Source organism: Rutilus rutilus, assembly GCF_951802725.1.
Source record: "Rutilus rutilus genome assembly, chromosome: 10".
Classification (NCBI taxonomy): Eukaryota; Metazoa; Chordata; class Actinopteri; order Cypriniformes; family Leuciscidae; genus Rutilus; species Rutilus rutilus.
Window position 1 is genome coordinate 3,401,429 of NC_140215.1, and position 23,572 is coordinate 3,425,000.

Sequence of the window (23,572 nt, forward strand, 5' to 3'; positions counted from 1 at the left end):
CGCCTCTTATCTCGCACTGTATGCCCGTTAAGTTAACGTTATATACGCTCAACTATATTGTAGGGATTAGGAAGCCTGCAGTTTTGGATGGGTGTTTTTCATATGAACCCTCAAAGCATCAGTGCAGTTTTGCTTGCAGAAGGACTCATATTTCCACTGAGACCTATAGAGCAAAGTTCAGATCATTTCTGTGTTGTCGTTTTTCATTAAAGACTCTTGTAGCACTTGTTCTGCTAGTGTTTGATTGCCATTACATCATGAAACTGAATTACACACCCAGCCTCTCTTCAATGCTCCAGTTTTTCAGGACGCACAGCTTCTCACTGCGTACAGGATCAAACCTTCATTAGGATGCTTCATTTAAAGATTTGTCGGAATAATTGTGCAGTCTGAAGTTTGATATTGATTTCCCGTATTAAAAAGAGTGCCGTAAACTCAGTTTAACACATTTTACTGTTGCTATTCCACACAATTACACCGGTTTTCCAACAATTTCTTTTTACTTTTACTGCTATAGTTTGGAGACAAAATTGTGAACTAGGATTGAACTAAATCTAAGAAAATCCTCCTTTGAGGATGCCCTGGATTCATAAATAAAAATGTACTTTTTGTATGTGTGTGTAAACTATTAAAAATTATCGCCAATTGAAATAAATCTGAAAAAAATAATATTAAAATAGATGAAAAACAAACTTAAAAAACTTAAGCTGAAGTACTAAAATGACTAAAACTAAACAAATGTATTAAAGCTAAATAAAAATAGTAGAACAAAAACTAATTTATATAAAAAAAATCTAAATGACTAACACTTAAAATTTAATTTAATACAAGTTAAATAAAAATATTCATAAATACTATAATAGTATATACTAAAATAACTAATAATAACTAAAATAAGTTTTTTTTATTATAATTAAAATGCATAAAGGTTTTCTTCAGGGTATTGGGAATTTATATATATATATACTATTGACAGCTTGAGTAACCACTCTTGTCTCTCTCTCTCTCTCATTTATTGTTAAGGTTAGTTAAATTCATAAAATATCATATCAAACTGTAATTTACATGCTTTAATGTAACATTTTTTTTTTTAATGTAAGTAGTTTGTTTCAATTTATTTTATTAACAATTTTAAAGAAATCATACCAGAGTCATTTATCTGTGAATTACTTACCTGGAGCATTTGTGCACATGTGGTTAGGCTTGGTCTTGTAGATTAGACAGATGAATAGGTTATATATACATTAACATTTGAGTGAACAATTGGATCCTGATATCACAGTGTATGTTTGATGTGTATGTCTCAAATGACACTGACACCTGCTGGTCAAAGTGGAGAACTGCAGAGAGGGACACACTGGTCACGTGGTAAACAGCAGGCACCTTCAAATGACAGTTCTGGCATTATTTACTTTGTATGTTGTCTAAAGAAAATACCATAAACATCATACCAGTAAGTGCATGTGACGTGATGCTTTAGGTGAATGAACGACAACATGAATAAAACAAAATGTGTTTTTTATTCAAAAAATTCTCAAAGAAATGAACAGAAATAAAGCTTAATTAACAATCTACTGGAAACAAAGGGTAAAAGGGGAGAAAAAGAACTTTTTTTTTTTTGGCTTCAACAAACACTCCAGAAAACAAAAGAAAATATACAGAGGAAGGTTTCTGATAAACGTACGAGATGCCACTGGCAAGCGTGTGGCACGTAAAACAGAGAGAAAGAAATTACAAAATCAACTCTCATATAGATATCTCTATGAAAATCTTTTTATTGGTTTTATTTTTTCAAACAGTCTGTACAAAACTTCTCTCTTCATAAATTATTACTTTTTTTTTTTTTCATATAACTTAATGGCTGTCTAGTACATGATTTTTCATATTCATGAGCAATTTCTCTCTGCACAACAACTCTTTTCAACTCTTTGACCCAGACACAGATTGGCACTTCGGATTCAGATGTTACTAGCAGCATGAGCCACACAAGAACTCCACAGAAACACACTCGCTGCCACACACACACACACACACACACACACACACACACGCACGTCAAGAATGGACTCGGCTGTGAGCTGAGCACCACGGATACGCCGTTAAAACTCTGTCTGGACTCGGTCTGAAAGCAACAGTTATGGAAGCCCATTTCTGACACATAAGAAAAGAGAAATCATGCTTCGGTAAATCATAATTATTACACAAGTCATAATTATGAGATAAAAAGTCAAACTTATGATACTAAGTGAGATTTAAAAATAATTTTGACGTAAAACTTGAAATAATTCAGATGAAAAATGTAGTCAATTTTGACTTTTTTGACAATTTCAACTTAGTATGTCATATTTTCAACTTTTTATCTCATAATTTCAACTTTTTACGTCATAATTTTGAAGTATTTATCGTTTCATCTCAAAATTGAGTCATAACTTTGACTTGTCATAATTATGACCTAAGTATTAATTTATCTTTTCATCTCAAAACTGACAGTCATAATTTTGACTTATCTCATAATTTCGACTTATCTCATAATTTCGACTTTTTAAATCATAATTTCGACTTGTGTCATAATTATGACTTTTAAATCTCATAAATATGACTTTTTAAATCATAATTTAACTTTTTAATACCAAAAAATATGATTTACCAGAGCATGATTTTATTTGTTACATTTAATTTAGTAACACTTTATTTTACAGTGTCATTGTTACATATGTTACATGTAGTTACTATAGTAATAACTATAAATTATGCATAATTTCATGCAACTAACCCTAAACAAAACCCTAACCGTAACTCCAGAGTAAGTGCATGTAGTTAATTATTATTACTCAGTACTTAAATGTATAATTACACTGTAACAATGACACCATAATATAAAGTGTAACCCTTTATTTTAAGATGTCGTTGTTACATTGCACTTCCTCAAATAAACACTGAGTAATATTAATTAACTACATGTACTTACTATAGAGTTACTGTCAAGGTTAGCAACTTATTATGCATTATTATGCTTATACTAATTATGCATAATTTACTGTTATTACTATAGTTATTACATGTAACGTGTAACTACGTCACCTTAAAATAAAGTGTTACCGTTTTTTTTGTGTGTAATGTGCGGTAAATGGGCTTCACACAACAGTGATGTCTCGGGAAAACCGCAACTTTCAGCATCGCTGTTTCTCACTCTCTCTCTCTCTCTCTCTCTCTCTCTCGCTCTCTCTCTCTCTCTCTCTCTCTCGCGCACGCTTTCTTGTCTACTTCCTATGGACTACTGGAATATCTTGTGATGAAAAGCAGCATTGTTTTTTGCTTTCGAAACGATGAATCTGAATGCTAAACGACACTAAAACAAACGCACAACTTTCCTTATAACGATAACAATAATAATAAAAAAAAAACTTTTTTGTTTGAAGAAGAAGAAGAAGAAGAAGGAGGAGAAGAAGAAAAGGATCAAAGTATCTGAAAAGAAAAAACCTGAAAGAAATCAAGTGTACATGGACAGCTCCTGAGCGGTCCGTTTGGTCTGGAGGGGCGGGCTGAACCTGCTAGCCCGACCAATTAAAACAGAGGACAACAAAACTCTGAGGTAGATAACCGGTCAACAAGACCCACCAGGTCAAAAACACAGTCTTTTGGAAGACAAATTAATGAATAAAGCCTTACTAAAGTATATTGTGAGTTTAGAAGAAAATAAAAAAATGTTTTCCTGTAATGGATGCGATTACTGTTTCAAAGGCCGCGTCCTAAACCCCAGTGAGCTGCCCGTCATATCTTCCCCAACACGTCACGTTTTAATCATCTGAAACATGCCGCGACTTATACTGTAATGCAATTAAAGTCTTTTCTTCCCTATTGTGACGTACGGGAACAAATGTGGGCGGGGCTTGATTTTGTCCATATTGGATGGTTGTGGTTTGCAATTGGCTGATCTCATGTGAGTGACAGGTTGCCCCGCCCCCGTCATCAGAGAAGAGAAGAGATGCTGCAAGAGGGAGGGGGAAGTTATTCTGATTCGAGATTATGAGGCGCACGGATAATTCATTTATAACAAATACGGCAATATATCCATAAAAAATGATTCGAGTTCGCAAAACATTTGGATTCTTTGGTAGTTTCAGTTTCGCTTTAAGGTTTGGTGTTTTTTTATTTATTCTAAATGTTGTTTATAATGAACGCACACTATAATTGACGTTCGTTTCATACTTGTGTTTTTCATTCCTGTTCCGCTCTGAATGCCGTTACACTTAAAGGATTGGTTGTGGAGTGACGGGAAACAAAACACATGTTTATCGTGTTCATAATATTTGTAAATGTTTCCGTTTATTTACCGGAATTATTTTCCCGGGAAATACGGCAGTAAGTGCACTAAGATACCTACAAATCCTAAGGCAGCATCATATATATCCTTCATTGAGAAGGCAATCCCATAATGCATTTCGAGTTAAAAAAATAAAATAATAGTCGATTCTAATGAAAAAGCACTAATAATTTTGTGTGCTTTGTACCTTTACTGCAACATGCCAATGCAAAAATCTATTTGTGTGACGCACGTATTTCTTTAACAAATCATTCCGGGTTACGATGCTCCCTTAGCAGGCAGCTCACTAGGGGTTTAGACGACAGTGCCGTCGTTTCAACCTGTCCTCGTTCCACGTTTCAGTTTCAGTTGTCTCTGCTCTGTAGTGATGTTTTCGTTTAGTTTGTGGCACTTGCTGGATCCAAATCGTCCTTCACGCTATCGGTGTCCGCACCTCGACGACTAAAGACAGCTGAATGCATATGTACAAAGAAGGCACATTCTCCAGAACTGCAATCTAGTCTGTTAAAAAGTCTCAGCGTGGCCCGCCTCGAGAGAAAACGTCCGCACGATCCGCTCGCTTTGGTGAAGTAAACTCGAAAAGTGCCGAGATTCGTTTGCCCGCTGTATAATCGAGCACTGACATCCGCACGTTCAACCTCTCCTGAAGAACCACTGCTGTTTCTTTCAGAGGTTCAACTCTGAACGCATCAAACCATTTTCGGTCTGACTGACAGGCCACGCCTCCCTCCCGCCCCCCAAAATTAGAATACGAGTCAAAGCCCCTCCCACACGAGTTCACCTAAAGCTAAACTACAACACCGAGATTTATAAACGAAAGTAAAAGGCGATTATCAAAAACGTGTGATCGTTCAGCAGAATTTCTACCACATTCAAACAACCAAAGGATCATCACCTCTGATTATAAAAACATTAAATCCTATGAAAACTCCATCAATGTCGTCACTCGAAACGGTTTGTACTCTAAAAGATCCGAAAAAGCAAAACACCGAAATCCAAGCGCAGCGAAAATTTTCCTTTTTGCGAGATTGCTAAAAAAGCCCTATTCAGCTGATTTACAAGGCAGCGGCCGCACGCGTCTCTTCTTCGGCCACTGTACAGGGGAAAGAGTTTAAGGCAAATCGTATAAGACGAACAGATCGGTCAGACCGAAGATGAAGCACACAACAGAAAAACACATCAACGACACTCACACCGCAAGCACAAACGCATCTGTCTCAGGATGTCCGGCTGACAAATCTCTAAGAACAAACATCTGTTTCGGTACAAAAGAAGAGAGAGAGAGAAAAAAAACAAAAACAAAAACAAATCTGAAATCATAAACACAAGAATAATATCCATGCACATCGAGTCGCATGATGAAGTTCCTGCATCTATGTGACAATCCTTGGTAAAAAATAATCAGTTTCCTTATTAAAATAAAACTTTTCTTTTTCTTTCCATTTCATTTTTTTTTTTTTTTTTTTTTTTGTTAGCATCCTCTGATGAAATGAATCCTTGATTTGCACCTAATGGAACTTATACCAAAATAGTTGAAGTAGTTTTATTATAAAACCAAGGAACTCATCGTAGAACCTGTGCAAAATGTTGATTCATCGGTAGAGCCGGTCCTTCAAAGGAAGCTGTTATTGATTTAGCAGTCGTCTCCTTCTCTCTCAACCTCACACAACCCTGGAAGTGAAGCAGAACCACAACTTCAAATCAATAGCTTGATACAAACACTGTAAGACTTTTATTCAGCAAGGATGCACTATATTGATCAAAAAAGAGTTATAATGTTACAAAAGCTTTTGCTGTTTTCTGTTCATCAAAGAATTCAAAAAAAATTAAATGATCACATGTTCAACTAAAATATGAAGCAGCATAACTGTTTTGAGCAAAGATAATAATCAGAAATGTTTCTTGAGCATCTAATCTGCATATTAGAATGATTTCTGAAGGATCATGTGACTCTGAAGACTGGAGTAATGATGCTGAAAATTCAGCTTTGAATCACAGGAATAAATAACATTTTACAATTTATTACGAGTTATTTTAAAATACAATAATATTTCACAATATTACTGTCTTTACTGTATTTGTCATCAAATAAATGCAGCTTTAGTGAGCAGAAGAGACTTTTTAAAAATCACATCCCCAAACTTTTGATTGACAGCTGATAACATCATATATTTTCCAACATCTTTAACCAATTTCTCGGCAACAAAATATTTTAGATCTGAGCATTACTATAAAAACGTATATTCGACAAAAAAAAGTGTAAAATTTTAATTTTTACTTCCAGGTTTTCATTCATTTACTCACTCTCATGTCATTCCAATCTCTTATTTTTTTTCTTCCTTGACACACAAAACGAGGTTGAATCTTCAAGTCTGCAAGACTTCATTAATCTTATTCACGACTGTACAATTAAAAAAAAATCATGCCATGGATGAATCAAAGCAGGTTTGAGATCATTGATTCCTCCATGTCAGTGACAGAAAATGACAAATGACGAAACCAATTAGCTGTATTGACAACTTTTAAGATACTTTTTTGTTCTTTTTGGATCTTGAAAGTATGAATAACCATCAAATAATAAGTTAATAAAAAAGTCTGGAATGAGGACCGAATTGTCATTTTTGGAAGAACTATCCCTTTAAGTTAGATCCGACACACACATCAGGAGGACCAGTGAAGCAGTGAAGCATGACTGCAGGTGGCTCAAACTAATACTGCATTAAACCTGTTTATACTTCCAGACCAATCATTTCAAACTGATGTAAACCGATGATGCATCAACACTTGAAATGACCTCTAAACATTTAGATAAGGATCCTCATGCACTGCCTCCACATGCACAGGCCGTCCTCCTCCTGGAACCCAGAACGTCACTTTAATCGTCTGAAGAACACATTAGCTTTTGTGAATAATAAGATACCAAACAGATTTGGGTTTGACCACAACTTCTGTTTGGTTGGCTGACAATTTCCAAAAATGTAAGATAAGAGGAACAGTTTATAATTTTAATGGTAGAAAAAGTCTATTATTTAATTCTTATCAAATGCATTTCATTAAAAGGGTCCAATTAGGGCTTTCTCCAGCGGGAGTTCTTCTCTGTATCAGTGTCAGTGTTTCCGAACTCCCTGAAACGCCTCCATTGTAGTCTTGAGTTTTCTTCCGGGAACAAACACATTACAATATTCCTCATTTAAATAATTCATATGCAGAATAAAGGGGCGGAGCCTGATTGAGTTAGTTAGTAGTGTTTTAAACTGGCAGTTATGGAAAGGGGCGGGACGAAGCGCTCGACCAATCACAACACACTGATCCAAGCAGGAACTGGGATCGATTTTAGCTCTAGGAACGCCTTTCGGTGGGACTAATTAAGCTCCTACTTCAGAGTAGGCTCTAACCCAGCACAATTAGGAACTACCAGTGACGTAAGTGTATGCTGATTGGCCGAATGCATGCGAAACACTGACACCCGCCATTTTATAGCCTATATATTTACTCCACGAACTTGGAAAACAGCGATAGATGGACTGACGCCGAAATCCGAGAACTTCTCAATCAGGAGGGAATCAAACCAATCAACCTGGGCATCAACCACACGGCAAATCCTATAATACATTTTCATATACCGCTTAATTTCTTTAACAGTTCTATCTAATAAGGTATTAGACAGGATGGTTAAGCAGATCATAAACTGATGAAGATGGAGAATGGAGGGAGAGCTGTGTGCTCAGACGTTCTCAGCGCTGTCAAAATAAAAGTCTGCAGTGCCGGTGCGGATACAACCAGAAAAATGGCCCTAGGGGAAAATTTGTTCTCGTGAGGACGGCCTTGGTGACTAGTTCCTATAACTACCCAGTGCGAAAGCCCCAATGGAGACAAAAACTAAACGGGTTACCAAAAGCCAACTATGGTTGCAAGTTCTGTCGTTACCAACACAATTCAACGGCACTTGCAACCACATTTGGCTAATGATGCTTTTGGGAAACGCACCTCAGAGCATTACTGACAGACTGACAAATATATGTGAAATAACATTCATGAAGCATTCATAAGCATGAAAACCTATTCTAGTAGACCCCGAAAACAAAATCAAGACTTTGAAAAAGGGCATATTAGGTCCTCTTTAAAGAGTAACTCTCACCAAAATGCAACCTAGGCTCTTTTTGTTAATCTACCCGAGGCGAACTTTCGAGTAAAAGCATAATTAGAATGGAAATGTCACTTTTAAGATTGACCGTATTTTCGTTTTCGGTCAAATTACCTTGTGAATGGGAGTGAATGGGGCACTTCTATGATCGCATCAAAAATCGCTATTTTTAAAACACTAATACGGCTCGACACAACATGAAACTGTGCTGGAAGTATCACCAGAGGCTCTACACATGAACTCCAGCATTGAGAACATTGTTTGTGAACACAGAGTTTACTAAAAAGAAAGATTTTGATCAACTCACTGTCTCTGTGTCCGCTGGCATTTTGACAGTCAAAACTAGTCGATCTCCAAATGCGACGTAACAGGGAGGAGAGTAAAGATGGAAAGCTCCTAAAGCTTAGTGCCATATAAATTCACGGATAATTTGTTGTTTTGTCGTTAGTGAAAATCAATACTGACCTTGTATTTGAAAAAGGATCCTCATATAAGAAACAACACTAAAATTGGCTGGAAACAACAAAATCTTTCTTTTTAGTAAACTCTGTGTACACAAACAATGTTCTCAATGCTGGAGTTCATGTGTAGAGCCCCTGGTGACACTTCCAGCACAGTTTCATGTTGTGTCGAGCCTTCTTAGTGTTTTAAAAATAGCGATTTTTGATGCGATCATAGAAGTGTCCCATTCACTCCCATTCAAAAGGCAATTTGACCGAAAACGAAAGTATGGTCAAACTTAAAAGTGGCGTTTCCATTCTAATTATGCTTTTACACAAAAGTCTGCCTCGCGTAGATTAACAAAAAGAGCCTAGGTTGCATTTTGGTGAGAGTTTCGCTTTAATGTTTAAGTGGTTGATAGGAAAATCTCAGTTTTCTATTCGATTTTTGGGGTTCCAAAAGCTTATGGTAAAACGACACACGAGCCGTTACATGATGTGTATGTGTGTACAGATCAACAGAGAAAGACGTGAGTGACAGTACCTCTTCATCACTTGGCCTGCTGATAGGTATAAGGTGAATGATCACTGGACGAATCCACCTGAGGTTGTGGACTGTTCTCCTACAACAAAACATGCTTCAATTTCTCACATTTAGACACCAAATCAACACAAGAAAAGCAAGTCATCATACATTACAAGCTGAAGTCAGAACAGAGATCCGAAGCACTAATATAATACAAGTCAGAATATAAATGACTGATTATTATTATTATTATTATTATTATGTAATCGCTGATTATTTTGAAGGCAATTAACATGCGCTAATGGATGAATGTCACAAAAACAGGCTCATGTCACTGAAAAACAAACAACATAATAGGTTTCCCATTCTGTAATACTGTAAAAAATAATACTATTATAATACTTTATCATATATATATATATATACACACACACATATATATACATACGTATATATACATTAATTAAATAATATCAACTATTAATCAATAATTTTATAAGTCATATTCAAAATATATCATTGCAGAAATTAAAAGGCAATACACAAAATACAACCCTAATGTATAAATACTTTAATACTTTAATTTAAATAATATATTATTACTGTTATTATTATTATTATGCATCATAATTGGGAGAATGTGCTTAATTGTCATGAAGATAATCTCACAGAAAAAAAAAAATCAATAGCTCTAAAAACAAGTTGTATTTTCTTTGAGCAAAATATGCTATTCTATATCATTAGTTTGATTTTGGAGTGAATGTGTTCCCTAAGACATGCTCTTAACACTCAGCACAGTTGCACAAGCCCAGTCTGCTCTTGAACTTTTCTCCATTTATGGTGATTGTGAACTCACACAGTTCTTGAGTACAGGACGAGGTTAAATCTGTGTCTGGGAAAGTGTGTGTGGACATGAACCCACCTCTACTGAGACTGCGGTGGTCTGCATGTGAGTGTATGGAGGGATGTACTGCCCCTGGAGAGCTGGACTGGCTGGCATATACTACAGGAGACACACACACAGAGAGAAAACATCAACATATGCAACTACAAACCTGCACACTTTGCTGCTGTAGTGTTTTTTGTGCTCTCATTCTGTCAGCGTTTTTTTATTTGGTTACTTTTGTGTATTTCTGCTGAGATCAACTGTTGTGCATGATCCACGTGTGGTCAGTATATGTTTAAATATAGGCCTATGCATTGTTTTGCAGCGTTTGGCCAATTATATGCTGAATCAGTGTAACCCCCAAAAAATATTATTGCACTATAAAAATGTCCAACATAAAATGCGATGTTTTGTTTAGTGAAAATGTATACAATTAACGAGTACATCAGGAATCCATTCTTCAAGATGCATGCAGTTTTGTATATTAACCGCTAGAGCGCTAAAAGTTACATAGTGTACCTTTAAATTGTTCAATACTATTATTATCAGAAAATGTGTTCTTCCATATTGTGGCCTTTATGTTTTAATTGCAACTTGATAATTCACCAGTAGGTGGCGCTTAAGGTCACTCATGGGCTGCATCCAAAATGGCATATTTCCCTACTTTACATTTACATTTATGCATTTGGCAGACGCTTTTACCCAAAGTGACTTACATTGCATTTCAAGGTACACATTTACATTCTTATCAGTTCTTCCGTTCTTCTTTCACCTGCTACTTTACAGCAGGTGAAAAACAGTATGTGACGAATTGCATGTCCGAATTTCACAGTAATCATAAAAAGTACCAAGATGACCTTCTACTTCCGTCGAGATTCTGAAGTGTGCATAAGATGGAAACTTTACTATCCCATGAGGCCACGGGAGAGGATTTGTGTATGACAGTGAAGGGACGCAATTGACGCTGGTAGGTCACATGATTACATTCATACTACACGCATTCATACTACGTTGAATGCACTTTTTTAGAGGTCGCAAAGTAAGTACTTGCATGGATACCTGGATGACACGGTGCTTTTGCCAAAATGTGCAGTATACAACAAACTACTTTGTAATATTTAGCGTTGCAAAGTGCATACTGTTTAAAAAAAACATAGTAAGCAGTGTATAAAGGCCATTCCATTCTGAACACACACTTTAAAGCGTTAGTTCACCCAATAATGAAAATTCTGTCAGTAATTACTCACCCTCATGTTGTTCCAACCCCATAAGACTTTTGGTCATCTTCGGAAACACAAATTAAGATATTTTTGATGAAATCTGAGAGCTTTCGTCAGAACGGAGGCTCACTATTGGCCGACGCTGGTCATGTGTGTGATGCGTGTGATGCGTGTGATGCCGGCCAATAGTGAGCCTCCGTTCTGATGTACGACCCAGAAGCGCTGCGCTGTTACACTTAGTGAACTCACTCAGAGACCCACACAGAAGAAAATGAAGAGCTGAATAAAGTCAAAAAGTACAAAAAGTATTCTCGTCGCTTGATAAACTTCAGGTTGAGCCACTGTAGTCACTTGGACTATTTTAACGATGTCTTTACTAACTTTTCTGGGATGGCAGATATCGATTACCTAGAAGCCTATGGAGGAGTGAGACAGCTCTCAGATTTCATCAGAAATATCTTAATGTGTGTTTCCGAAGATGAACGAAAGTCTTACGGGGTCGGAACAACATGAGGGAGAGTAATTACTGACAGAATTTTCATTTTTAGGTGAACTAACCCTTTAACAGCTGCAAGTGATCCAGCGGATTTTGAAGAAACAAGACAGTAGTGCGAGAAGTGTTGATTTGTGCTCACCGTTCCTGCGCTGCCCAGAGAGAGGTGACCCATCTGCTGTGTGAGAGGACTCATCATGGACGTGGGCTGCAGAGACATGGAGTGATCTATAGAGGGCGATATCACTGCTCCCTGTGATGGAACGGGACATTTACATTACATTAATTCACTTAGGAAGAAAAGGCAGGAAAGCCACATATAAGGAGCATATCCACATATGTACACTTCCTTTCATAATTGGCCCATTTTATAAAATGAAATAAATAACACTTTACTATTTTACTCAGTATGTGTGTACTCTGTATTTTCAAGCAAAATAATTTGCTGATATGCATGCTCTTTTCAAAAGGAAAGTAAAATTAAAATGTGTTGTCATTAATTGAAATAAAGTTGAAATAAAATAAAAACGTATATAAGAAACCTTGCAACTAACTGAAATAAACTAAAATATGTATTTTCAGGCGTTTGCGAATGAATTTGCTGATTTGCTCTTTCTAGTGTTTTTATTGTTTTAACAAAAATTATTAAAACTCATTAATTTAAATAAAGTTACAATAAAATATAAATATTAGATGAAAAAAATGTAACTTTGTACTGAAAATAAATAAATAATCACAATTACTGTTCACACTTTGTTTTCATAATGTTTGACCAATACAATTTTGTTACAAAAAAATAAAATAATAATTCCCTTTTTCCAAATTTTAATTCCCAAAAAATAAATAAAAATAATTCCCTCAAAGAAAAAAGTTGGAAATAAGCAACTGCTTCCCAAAATTCCTGTTTTTTGCTAATTTTCACCGCTGTGCTTTAAAAAAAATAATAACGTTCACTAAAAAAACAGATCCTGGTAATACCATAGATATGTTTGAAATGTATGATAGATGATGGTTTGTGATGTTTAATATGAAGTAAATGAGACCGAGAGTGTGTGGCACCTGTGAAGAGTACAGTGTCGGAGTGATCGGGATCTGTCTGGGATGTGTGTGTGTGTGAGTCCTGCTTTCTTACGCCGTGAGTCAGACTCTGAAAATCTTCCGTATATTTAAGAGCTATGAGGCATCAGCGCCATTACTGGCCTTTAAATGCCACAGTTTCTGCATTAATGACCCACGGCACTCAGCTCTATACGCACTGACTCATACAAAAATCATAAGCCCATTATACCACACATTACTTATATACATTATACACCCACTCAAATAGAAACACACACATAGAGAGTCTCTTCCTGTTTGATGTGTCATTCATGCAGCGGAGCTTCACTTAGTACCTGCAATCTTAGTACCTCATCACTGATCTCTATCTCACACACACACACACACACACACACACACACCCCTCAGGTTCTTTATGCTGCCGTGGGCTTTAACGACACTGTACTACAGCATCTGTGTGTGATTTAGTGTTAGTGCACTTATGCAAACACACACACACACACACACACACACACCAGTGTTTCCTGCACAACCGCGGCGGCTGCTGCTCATCAAGAGTAGGAAGCACATGTCACGTATCAGGAACAAATTGTGAACGTTTATGTTGTTATAGGCAGTGTTGCTCCTAAAAGCAGCTTCTCAAATGACGGAATGGAAATAATTGACAAAAAATGTTTTTGTACGTTATTGACAGTAAGACATGACACATTCGTGACCGTCTGATGACTTATGGTGTCCTACTGTGTTATCTTTAAAAGAAATGACGGTAATGCAAATTTGTAAGGTTATGAAAACTTAAATCTGTTTAATTATTAATTGTTTAATTACTGGTTGTTCATATGACAACATACAGTTAAAGACATATCTGCAGAAGAGCTTTGACATGTAAATGGTATTTTTATAAACAACAACATTTTTATTTTTATTTTATTATAAATAAACTAAAACAAAATAAATAAAAATCTAATAAAAAGTAAATAGAAATAGACATAAATAGAAATTAAATATATAATAATTAAAAATAAATTTAATGTAACTGCATTAAGGTTTCATAGTGAACTACATTAGGTAATAAGCATTTCTAAAGCATTTATTAATCTGTTACGTTAATCTCAACATTTACTAATATCTGATTAAAATCAAAAGTTAACATTAGTTAAAGAACCTGAACAATAAACAGTTGTATTTATATTAATTAATGTTAACAAAGATGAACAAATACTGTAACGAATGTATTGCTCATTGTCAGTTAATGCATTAACTAACCTTTATACCACAGTTAAATGTGGTATATATACCACATATTTGTTACTGTAACTTATATTAGTTAAACCTTAACTAATACAACCTTGTTGAAAAGTGTTACTAAAAAATAAATAAAAGAATATAAAATAATAAAATAAAATAGGCTATTATATTAATAGTGCTGTGCAGAAATATATATATATATATATATATATAAAAATGGAAACTTCTAAAACTCAGTTTGGATGAGCAATGCTGTCAAATATTGATGTGCCAGCCTACGGTTAGACTTATTAACTCTATTATTTGACATAAGTTTGTTCATTCTGATAATCGATACACTGATGTGGTTTGCTGCTTTAGTGAGTCTGTTTAGACGTCGCCCACACACTCTCAGTCTAAGAGCAGTTCAAGTGTAGATCTCCCACACACACACACACACACTGTTGAAGACCAGCATGAACTGGACCGTGAGAGATCAGACTCACCGGATGCTGCATGATGTAGGGCTGATGGGTGACCCAGGATGGATTCTGGACCTGAACGATACAAACACAGTCCCTTAAAGCGTTAGCTCACACAAAAATGAAAATTCTGTCAGTGATTGCTCTCCCGCAAACATGTAAGACTTTCGTTCATCTTCGGAACACAAATTAAGATATTTCTGATGAAATCTGAGAGCTGGCTCACTCCTCCATAGGCTTCTAGGTAATCGAGATCTGCCATCCCAGAAAAGTTAGTAAAGACATCGTTAAAATAGTCCAAGTGACTACAGTGGCTCAACCTGAAGTTTATCAAGCGACGAGAATACTTTTTGTGCGCAAAAAAAAACCCAAAATGAGAAGAAGAATATTATTAGAGACTGGAGTGGAAGTCAACAAGCCCGCCTAAAGCCTCAATGTGGTTATGTGATCTAGTATCATACTTACAATTAGAGAAATTTTAATATTTAATGAAAGGATCTGTCCAAAAGACTTGGCAACCCATGATTACATATTTTGAGAAGATGAAGACTCTCCCACTTATTGATCAATGTCAAATATGATCACCAATTGGGGTTTTGTTTTATTATTATGTACGGACCACGAATATGTTGTATTATTGGCTATGTATGTATGTATATATAAATAAATAAAAAAATAAATAAAAAAAAAATAAATATGAGATAAAAAATTAAAATAAGTAAATAAATAAAAATATATTATTTTATTATTATTACTATTGTTGTCTTAACTTCTATGTAATGTATGGTTAATTATTTCGGCGGAAAGGGTTATAATGGGGGGGAAGCTATAACTTTAATTGTATGAAGCTTCTTGTTAATGCTTTGAAAAAGTTTATAAATAAATTATAAAAAATTCAAATAAATAACGACTTTATTCAACTATTCATTTTCTTCTGTGTGAGCCTTTCGTCAGAACGGAGGCTCACTATTGGCCGACGCTGGTCATGTGTGTGATGCGTGTGATGCCGGCCAATAGCGAGCCTCCGTTCTGACGAAAGGCTCACACAGAAGAAAATGAATAATTGAATAAAGTCGTTATTTTTGCTGTTTTTTGCGCACTATTCTCGTCGCTTGATAAACTTAAGGTTGAGCCGCTGTAGTCACTTGGACTATTTTAACGATGTCTTTACTAACTTTTCTGGAATGGCAGATCTCGATTACCTAGAAGCCTATGGAGGAGTGAGACAGCTCCCAGATTTCATCAGAAATATCTTAATTTGTGTTTCCGAAGATGAACGAAAGTCTTACAGGGTCGGAACAACATGAGGGAGAGTGATTACTGACAGAATTTTCCGTTCTGACACATCCACCTCTGAGACCTCGATCGGTCTGTTCGATCTGAACTGGATGTAATGTTACCTGGTATGTGGACACAGGTGAGATGTATGTAGACATGGGCGCCTGTGTGATCATTCTGTTTGTAATACTGTAGGCGGTCGGATAGAATCTGTAGAGAGATGAAAAGGACATATTTAAGCAATTATGTATGTGAGGCTGTGCAATATTGTGAATATAGTATGATAGCATTGAATATGAGTATGCTGCCTTTTAAGAGACCTTCTGGTATATAAATATTTGTAAATATAATTCGTTCAAGTATTCATATGTATTAATATATAATACTTGACTATTTTACTCAACTAAAAACGTTCAAGCATTTGAGGTATGAACTGATGTGCATGCTCTCTCCAGTGTGGTTATTGTTAACTAAAACAAAAATGTATTCATTGAAAATAACGAATTAATTGAAATAAGACTGAAATAAAAACATATATAAATATTAGATGAAAAATGTATTTAAAAAAAAAAAAAAATTTGTGCCATGGCAACTCTATGAAAAAAATAAAAAATAATAATAATAATAATAATAATAATATTAATATTAATAATAGTGTTTTTATTGTTAACTGAAACCAAAACTTATAAAGAGCATAAATAAGTATGAAATAAAGCGGATTTAAAATAATGAAATTAAGATTTTAAACCTGAAAACCTTGAAATATTACAATCAACTGAAATATAAGTTTACGTTAAAGTACTAAAATTACTAAAACAGAAACAAAAATAAATGAAAGCTAAATAGAATCAAAAACTAATAAACGAGAATTAAATTGAAAGCTGAAAATATAAAAAATACGAGGTATTTAATTTTTTTTTAATAAATACTACAATCCCTGCCAAAAAATTATGGAAATCTCCAAACTTAGAGGATGTTCACTCAGATTTAGCAAACTAACAAATCAAAGATATTTCGTTCAATAACTTAACATTCTGGCTTCATGAAACATACCTCAAACAAATCCACTTATTATTATTTTTTTTTTATTAATGGCATGTCTTTTCCCGGAGCAAGTAGAGGAAAAAAGTATGGAATTAATCAAATTAATAATAAAAAAATATATTTTTATTTTATTTTATGTGGATTTGTTTGAGGTATGTTTCATGAAGCCAGAATGTTAAGCTATTTTTGTGTCATGTTTATTTGCTATAATCTGGGTGAACATGCGCTAAGTGTGGTGATTCCATATTTTATTTCAGGGGTCGTATAATCCTCTACAAATACTACAGTAACACGGGTTCTTTCTGAACTCTTATTGTCTCGTACCCATTTTGCATAGCAGCTGTGGTGGGGTCGTACGTGAGGGTCATGCCAGCCTATGAGAGAGAGAAATAAAACAATTATTACACTATTCAGTTCATAAGCAAGGCTGGGCAAGTTTATTTATATAGCACATTTCATACACTATGGAAATTCAAAGTGCTTTGCATAGAAAACAAGCACAAAATAAAAGCAAGGGAAATTAAAACAGTTATAAAAAGGAATGAATTACAGTAAATTAATGATGAAGAAAAGTGTTAAGCACAGATACAGACACTTGCTTTGATATTTTGTTCCTTAAAGGTGTACTATGTAAAAAATATGAATCAATCCTTCTTCCAAAACGTGTTTTTGTCTTCACTGTGGCAAGTCTATTATAAGTGTTTATATTTTAGAGCGGGTGGGATGGTTTTCACGCAAAATTGCGTACATGTGTCACTCGCCCGTGTGTGTCTCATCATATCCGTAAATAGAGAAAAGTTGCTCCGGCTGCTTTGACGTGTGTCTGGTGTGAGAGGTCAGAGGTTAGTTGAGTGTGTGTGTGTGTGTGTGTGTGTGTGTGTGTGTGTGTGTGTGTGTGTGTGTGTGTGTGTGTGTGTGTGTTCAAACGCCGAACAGAGGAGAGTCTGCTGGAGAAAAGAGAACGAGACAGAGCTCGTAATAAATGTGCTGGAATTTATTTTCAAAGAAGTAACGTCTCTATTAATGGGTAAAACTACAGTAACGTCTTTAGTTAGTCAGCTTGAGATCTAAACTGGTTATATCTTTTAACCAATATCCACATACGCTGTGGATTTCAAATCAGGGTCAGGGTTAGGTCACTTCTGAGGGTAGATCTCAGTTAGGATGCTGTATTATAAGGCAGCTCCCTGTGTAGGAAGCTCACTAGGATTTAGAACAGAGTGTGAGTGTCATGATGGGCAAGTGACTCAACAGTTTACACACACACACACACACACACACACACACACACACACACACACACACACACACAGACACACACACATACACATACACACACAGTCTCAGTATCACTTGTGTGGCTCACATAATATATGACTGTATTAGAGTAGCTTGTGTAAACACACACACACCCACATGACCAGCGTTGTGTAACATCTCTGCTGTCCGTGTGTTTGCTAACCAGGTGATATATGGCTGTAAAATGTGATCCGAACATTAAATATGCTAATACGGGACAGTCCGTCAGCGCTCGTGGGCGGAGCATGAGCAATGTGACATCATATTGCTCAGAAAATCCAAACGGCTCATTGAGAGTCGCCGCGTTTCCATTACCCTTCAAATTGCGAATTGAAAATACGGCCAATGGAAACACGTCAATTTCGCAAAAACTCCCATTTATCGCAAAAAAGGTTTTCCGCTCGCATGAGGAGGTTTTTCAGGCAATTCGAAAAAGAAATATTTCACAGAACTGCAATGGAAACAGTTTTTGCGCATTTACAGGTCAGCTGACGTAGATGACGCGGTGTGTTTGGACAGAAGACGAGACAGAGCTCTTTATTAAATTCATAAAAGACAAAAGAATTACAGGAATAAGCAGCAATGAGTGAGAAACAGCCAGAATCACCTCATAAGTGCCGCTCACAAGTATAAGGGTCTGTCCTTACCATTAATGATTGGATAACACACATACGTCTCCTTCCATTAATAATAATAATAATGGCCAGTGCAGTGGCTGTGATATATATAAACTTACCAACGTCCGTTGCTATGATTTTTGGAAGGACTTATCGCGAGAGGAAAAAATGACGTTTTAGTTGCATAACATCGGTTAATGGAAACACCGTCATTTCGCAATAGTTTTTTATCGATATTTAGAAAAAAAAAAATAAATAAAAAAAAAAATTAATAATCGCAAAAGTTTTGCGCAAATCTTTAATGGAAACGCGCCTAGTGTGTGGGCTTTTTAAGGATAAAAAAAAAAAAAGGAGTGAATGGATTTTTTTCATTGTATGGTGGTTGTGTATGCAACACATTTATATGCAAACACCATATAAAAGTGGATTTTGCATCCGATGACCCCTGTAAGCCTAGTAACAGTAGGATAATCATATTCATCCTCACTGTCACGCGGAGCCGAAGCACAACCAAAACAATCTTCTTCCTCAAACTGCATGCAGTTTCGTTTTTTTAACCGCTATAGGCCCGAAAGTTACATAGTGTACCTTTAATGCAATAATTAAATGATGTCATTGAGTGTGGCTTAAGTGTTCAAATGCTTGATGGGCCACCGTACATGTTGCTGACAAATAACTTAAAACTGAAAATATTATATAACTGGTTCAACTGCTTCTATTGTTCTCCTTATTTGTAAGTCGCTTTGGACAAAAACGTCTGCTAAATGATTAAATGTAAATGTAATGTAAATGTAAACCCATAAAATTGGTTTAAGGAAATGATCTGGCGTGACAGGAAACCCATTGTGCTGTAATTACATGCTGTCCACGACCTTCTCTGTGTGGCTTGCACATGATAAGCAGAAAAAAAAAATGAAAATGTTCAAAGTCATTTTTATTAGAAGAACCACAGCATCGACTCAATTAAGGACATTTGTGATGTGATGTAATACATTTTCCTCCTGATTTTCTTTTTTAATGGCCATGTGACACTGTGACTACAGGCACGTGTCTCGCTCGGCTCCGTAACCTAGTGAGCTGACTACACAGGCAGCATTTTAAGGCATCATATGTGTTAAAAGTCTGCAAAGGCGCTTCGTTTGACCAAAGGCAATCCCAGAATGCACTGCGACAAAATCACTGTAAGATGGATTATAAAGCAAAAGAAATGCTGATTATATGAATACAATTAGTTAAATCCTGAAGAGATCTGTAAAAAATAAATAAATAATGAAATAATACATAAAATAAAATAGATTATTATTAGTGCTGTCAGTTAAACGCGTTATTAACGGCATTAACGCAAACCCATTTTAACAGCGTAAATTTTTTTTATCACGAGATTAAAGGAGAACTCCGGTCAATTTTAACATTGAGCTCATTTTTTTGTACATTTGGAGTTCACGCGCGTGATCATAGGTATTAAACCTATGCGCGTGAACTCGACAATCGACTACTGTGGACTTCGACCGAAAACAGGATTTAAACACAGGTATGTGCGCTGGCTGAATAAACATCATTTTTATTCATATCTTTCACATCTACTGCAGTCAGATTCACCCGCGTTCACTCCGAAGGAGTCACTCACATGACCTGTGCACTTGTAATGACACATCAAGGATGTTAAGAGGCTAAAAGCAGGTTTAAAACTTGCCCCATTGAAGTCAACAGGGTGCAAATATTAAAACGAGGATAACACGGTGTAGGCAACACCGATTTTTGTCGTTGTTCTCTGTACTGACAGCACTCCAAATGTACAAAAAAATGAGCTCAATGTTAAAATTGACCGGAGTTCTCCTTTAACGCTATTTTTGGCCTAGCAAACTTTGTATTTTTTTTTTCACATGCATGCACACACTTGTTTGGGTTTGCGAGCCGGCCGAAGAGTAGTAGGCTAACGTTACGTTTTGAGAGGATGGCGAGCGCGAGACGCAGAAATGGATGCCAATAAGATTCTGAATGGAAAGTTTACTTTTATAAAGTTGCCAAATGGTTCCCTTGACAAGACCAAAGTGATCTGTGTGTTCTGTCGTTGTGAACTGAGCGATCATCGCAGCGCGTCCAGTCTGAAACACCACTGGATGGCCAAGCACACACACAGCTGATGCGAACTCTCTGATGCCATTATTTGCTCCGAGTGTGTAATTGAACACTACAGTATATGCCAATGTTGTTTTCAATAAAAAAACATTTGCACAAAGCAAGACGATCCACTTTTCCATGTTGATAAGAGCATTCAAATGAGAAAAGATAATGGGACAAAAAGAACTCAAGGGACATTTAGAATAGATACAAATCTGCGATTAATTGCGAGTTAACTATGACATTAACGCGATTAATCGCGATTAAATATTTTAATCGTTTGCCAGCACTAATTATTAAACTAATGCTAGTGTGAAGAAACAAACGAACGAAAGAAAGAACGATTTTATAAACAGACTACCGGTAGTTAATTCTATTTAGACGAATATTGTTGTAAAAAATGATGAATTCACATCAAAGATAGAAAACTTCAATATAGCTTATGAAGAAAAGGAAATGTTGATTACAAATATGATTAATTAAATCCCGAAGATAACTGATCAAAATAAAACAAGACATACAATAATAAAATAACATAAAAAAGTAAAAAAAAAAAAGTAAAAAAAATCTATTTGGATGAGGAATATTGTAAAATATTGATAAATACAAATCTCAGAATGTAGTGACAAACCAAGAAAAATGTTGATTATAAATAAGATTAATTCAATCCCAAAGAGTGCTGATCAAAATACAAATAAAATAAAATAAATAAAAAATAAATAAAAATAAATATGATTTATTAAATGTATTTATAATATAAGATTTTTCTTTTTTTACATTTTTATAAAATGTACTTTTAACCAATATCCACATACGCTGTGGATTTCAAATCAGGGTCAGGGTTAGGTCACTACTGAGGGTAGATCTCAGTTAGGATGCTGTATTATAAGGCAGCTCCCTGTGTAGGAAGCTCGATTGAGAACAGAGCGTGAGTGTCATGATGGGCAATATCAAGTGACTCAGCAGTTTACACACAGACACACACACACACACACACACACAATAACTCTCAGTATCACTTGTGTGGCTCACGTAATATATGACTGTATTAGAGTAGCTTGTGTAAACACACACACACACCCACATGACCAGCGTTGTGTAACATCTCTGCTGTCCGTGTGTTTGCTAACAAGCGGTGGCAGGTGATGTATGGCTGCTAAGAGTGATCCGGACACCGAGAGCAAAAGAGCAGTACTCACGAGTCTGCTGTCCCCGTCTCTGGCCCAGGCTCGTCCGTTCTGCACATATTTATTTTGACTCTGACGCTTCTTCTGGCCTCCGTCCGCAAACTTGCACAGCAAGGGTTCTGACGGCGCTGTAGAGAGACACGGAGGAGGTGCATGAACTCTCAGCGTGATGCTCATAACACTCATAACACCACAGAAACCATCATAGTGTGACAGCAGACATGGCTCGAGCGCTAGAGATTTTGTTCGTTAAGTACAAAATACAGAGCAGGACCAGATATCATTTACATTTTTTTGTAGATTAAATTAAGATTCATCATCTAGCACTTAAAATTAAAGCGATAACTTAGATTATGGAAATGATAGATTTCCAGGGAATGCATGAACTGATAAAATGCATACCTTGAGTGCAATGCATGGATAGAAACGTCTGCCAAATGCATCAATTTAAATGTATAACTAGTTTATGGAAAAGATGAAACCCTTTAAAAAATGCATTTCATGTTATTTGCTTAAAGCATTACATGCTCTCTTAAAGGAAAAACGCTTTAGTTAGTCATTTTACTAACTAAAGGTTACGTTTTACATTAACTTAAATTTACATTTATTCAGTGGCTTAAAAATTTTGACCAGCCAAAGTAAGAAAACAACTACAGCATCAGACAGAACTGTACTATTTGTGCATCCTGACGTACAGTACAGGCCAAAAGTTTGGAAACATTACTATTTTTAATGTTTTTGAAAGAAGTTTCTTCTGCTCATCAAGCCTGCATTTATTTGATCAAAAATACAGAAAAAAAAATGTAATATTGTGATATATTATTACAATTTAAAATAATTGGTTTTCAATTTATTATACTTTAAATGATCATTTATTTCTGTGATGCAAAGCTGAATTTTCAGCATCATTACTCCAGTCTATCACATGATCCTTTAGAAATCATTCTAATATGAAGATTCATTATCAAAGTTGGAAACAGTTCTGCTGCTTAATATTTTTTCATAACCTGTGATACTTTTTTAGGATACTTTGATGAAAAAAAAAAAAAAAAAAGAAATCTTTTGTAACAACAATATACAATTTTCAGAAATTTTGGGTCAGTCATTTTTTTTCTTTCTTTTTTTGAAATAAATCAATACTTTTATTCAGCAAGGATGTGTTAAATTGATAAAAAGTGATAGTAAAGAAGATTTATATTATTAGAAAATATTTTTTTTATTTTGA

The 23,572-nt window shown here is 35.5% G+C and overlaps 1 protein-coding gene across 3 annotated transcripts in view; it reads right to left on the reverse strand.

Moving 5' to 3' along the window:
• Nucleotides 1–5,766: 5,766 nt before the first annotated feature.
• The window catches only part of rbms1b (RNA binding motif, single stranded interacting protein 1b), an 80,244-nt gene continuing 62,438 nt past the window's right edge, over nt 5,767–23,572 (reverse strand). For all 3 annotated transcript variants that reach the window (XM_084420464.1, XM_084420465.1, XM_084420466.1), the window contains exons 7-14: nt 22,360–22,475; nt 17,448–17,497; nt 16,202–16,289; nt 14,826–14,876; nt 12,176–12,286; nt 10,357–10,437; nt 9,453–9,531; nt 5,767–5,995 (exon numbers count right to left, since the gene is read on the reverse strand). In XM_084420464.1, the coding sequence (XP_084276590.1) occupies nt 9,460–9,531; nt 10,357–10,437; nt 12,176–12,286; nt 14,826–14,876; nt 16,202–16,289; nt 17,448–17,497; nt 22,360–22,475 (569 nt within the window). In that variant the 3' untranslated portion in view covers nt 5,767–5,995; nt 9,453–9,459. The remainder of the gene's footprint in view (nt 5,996–9,452; nt 9,532–10,356; nt 10,438–12,175; nt 12,287–14,825; nt 14,877–16,201; nt 16,290–17,447; nt 17,498–22,359; nt 22,476–23,572) is intronic.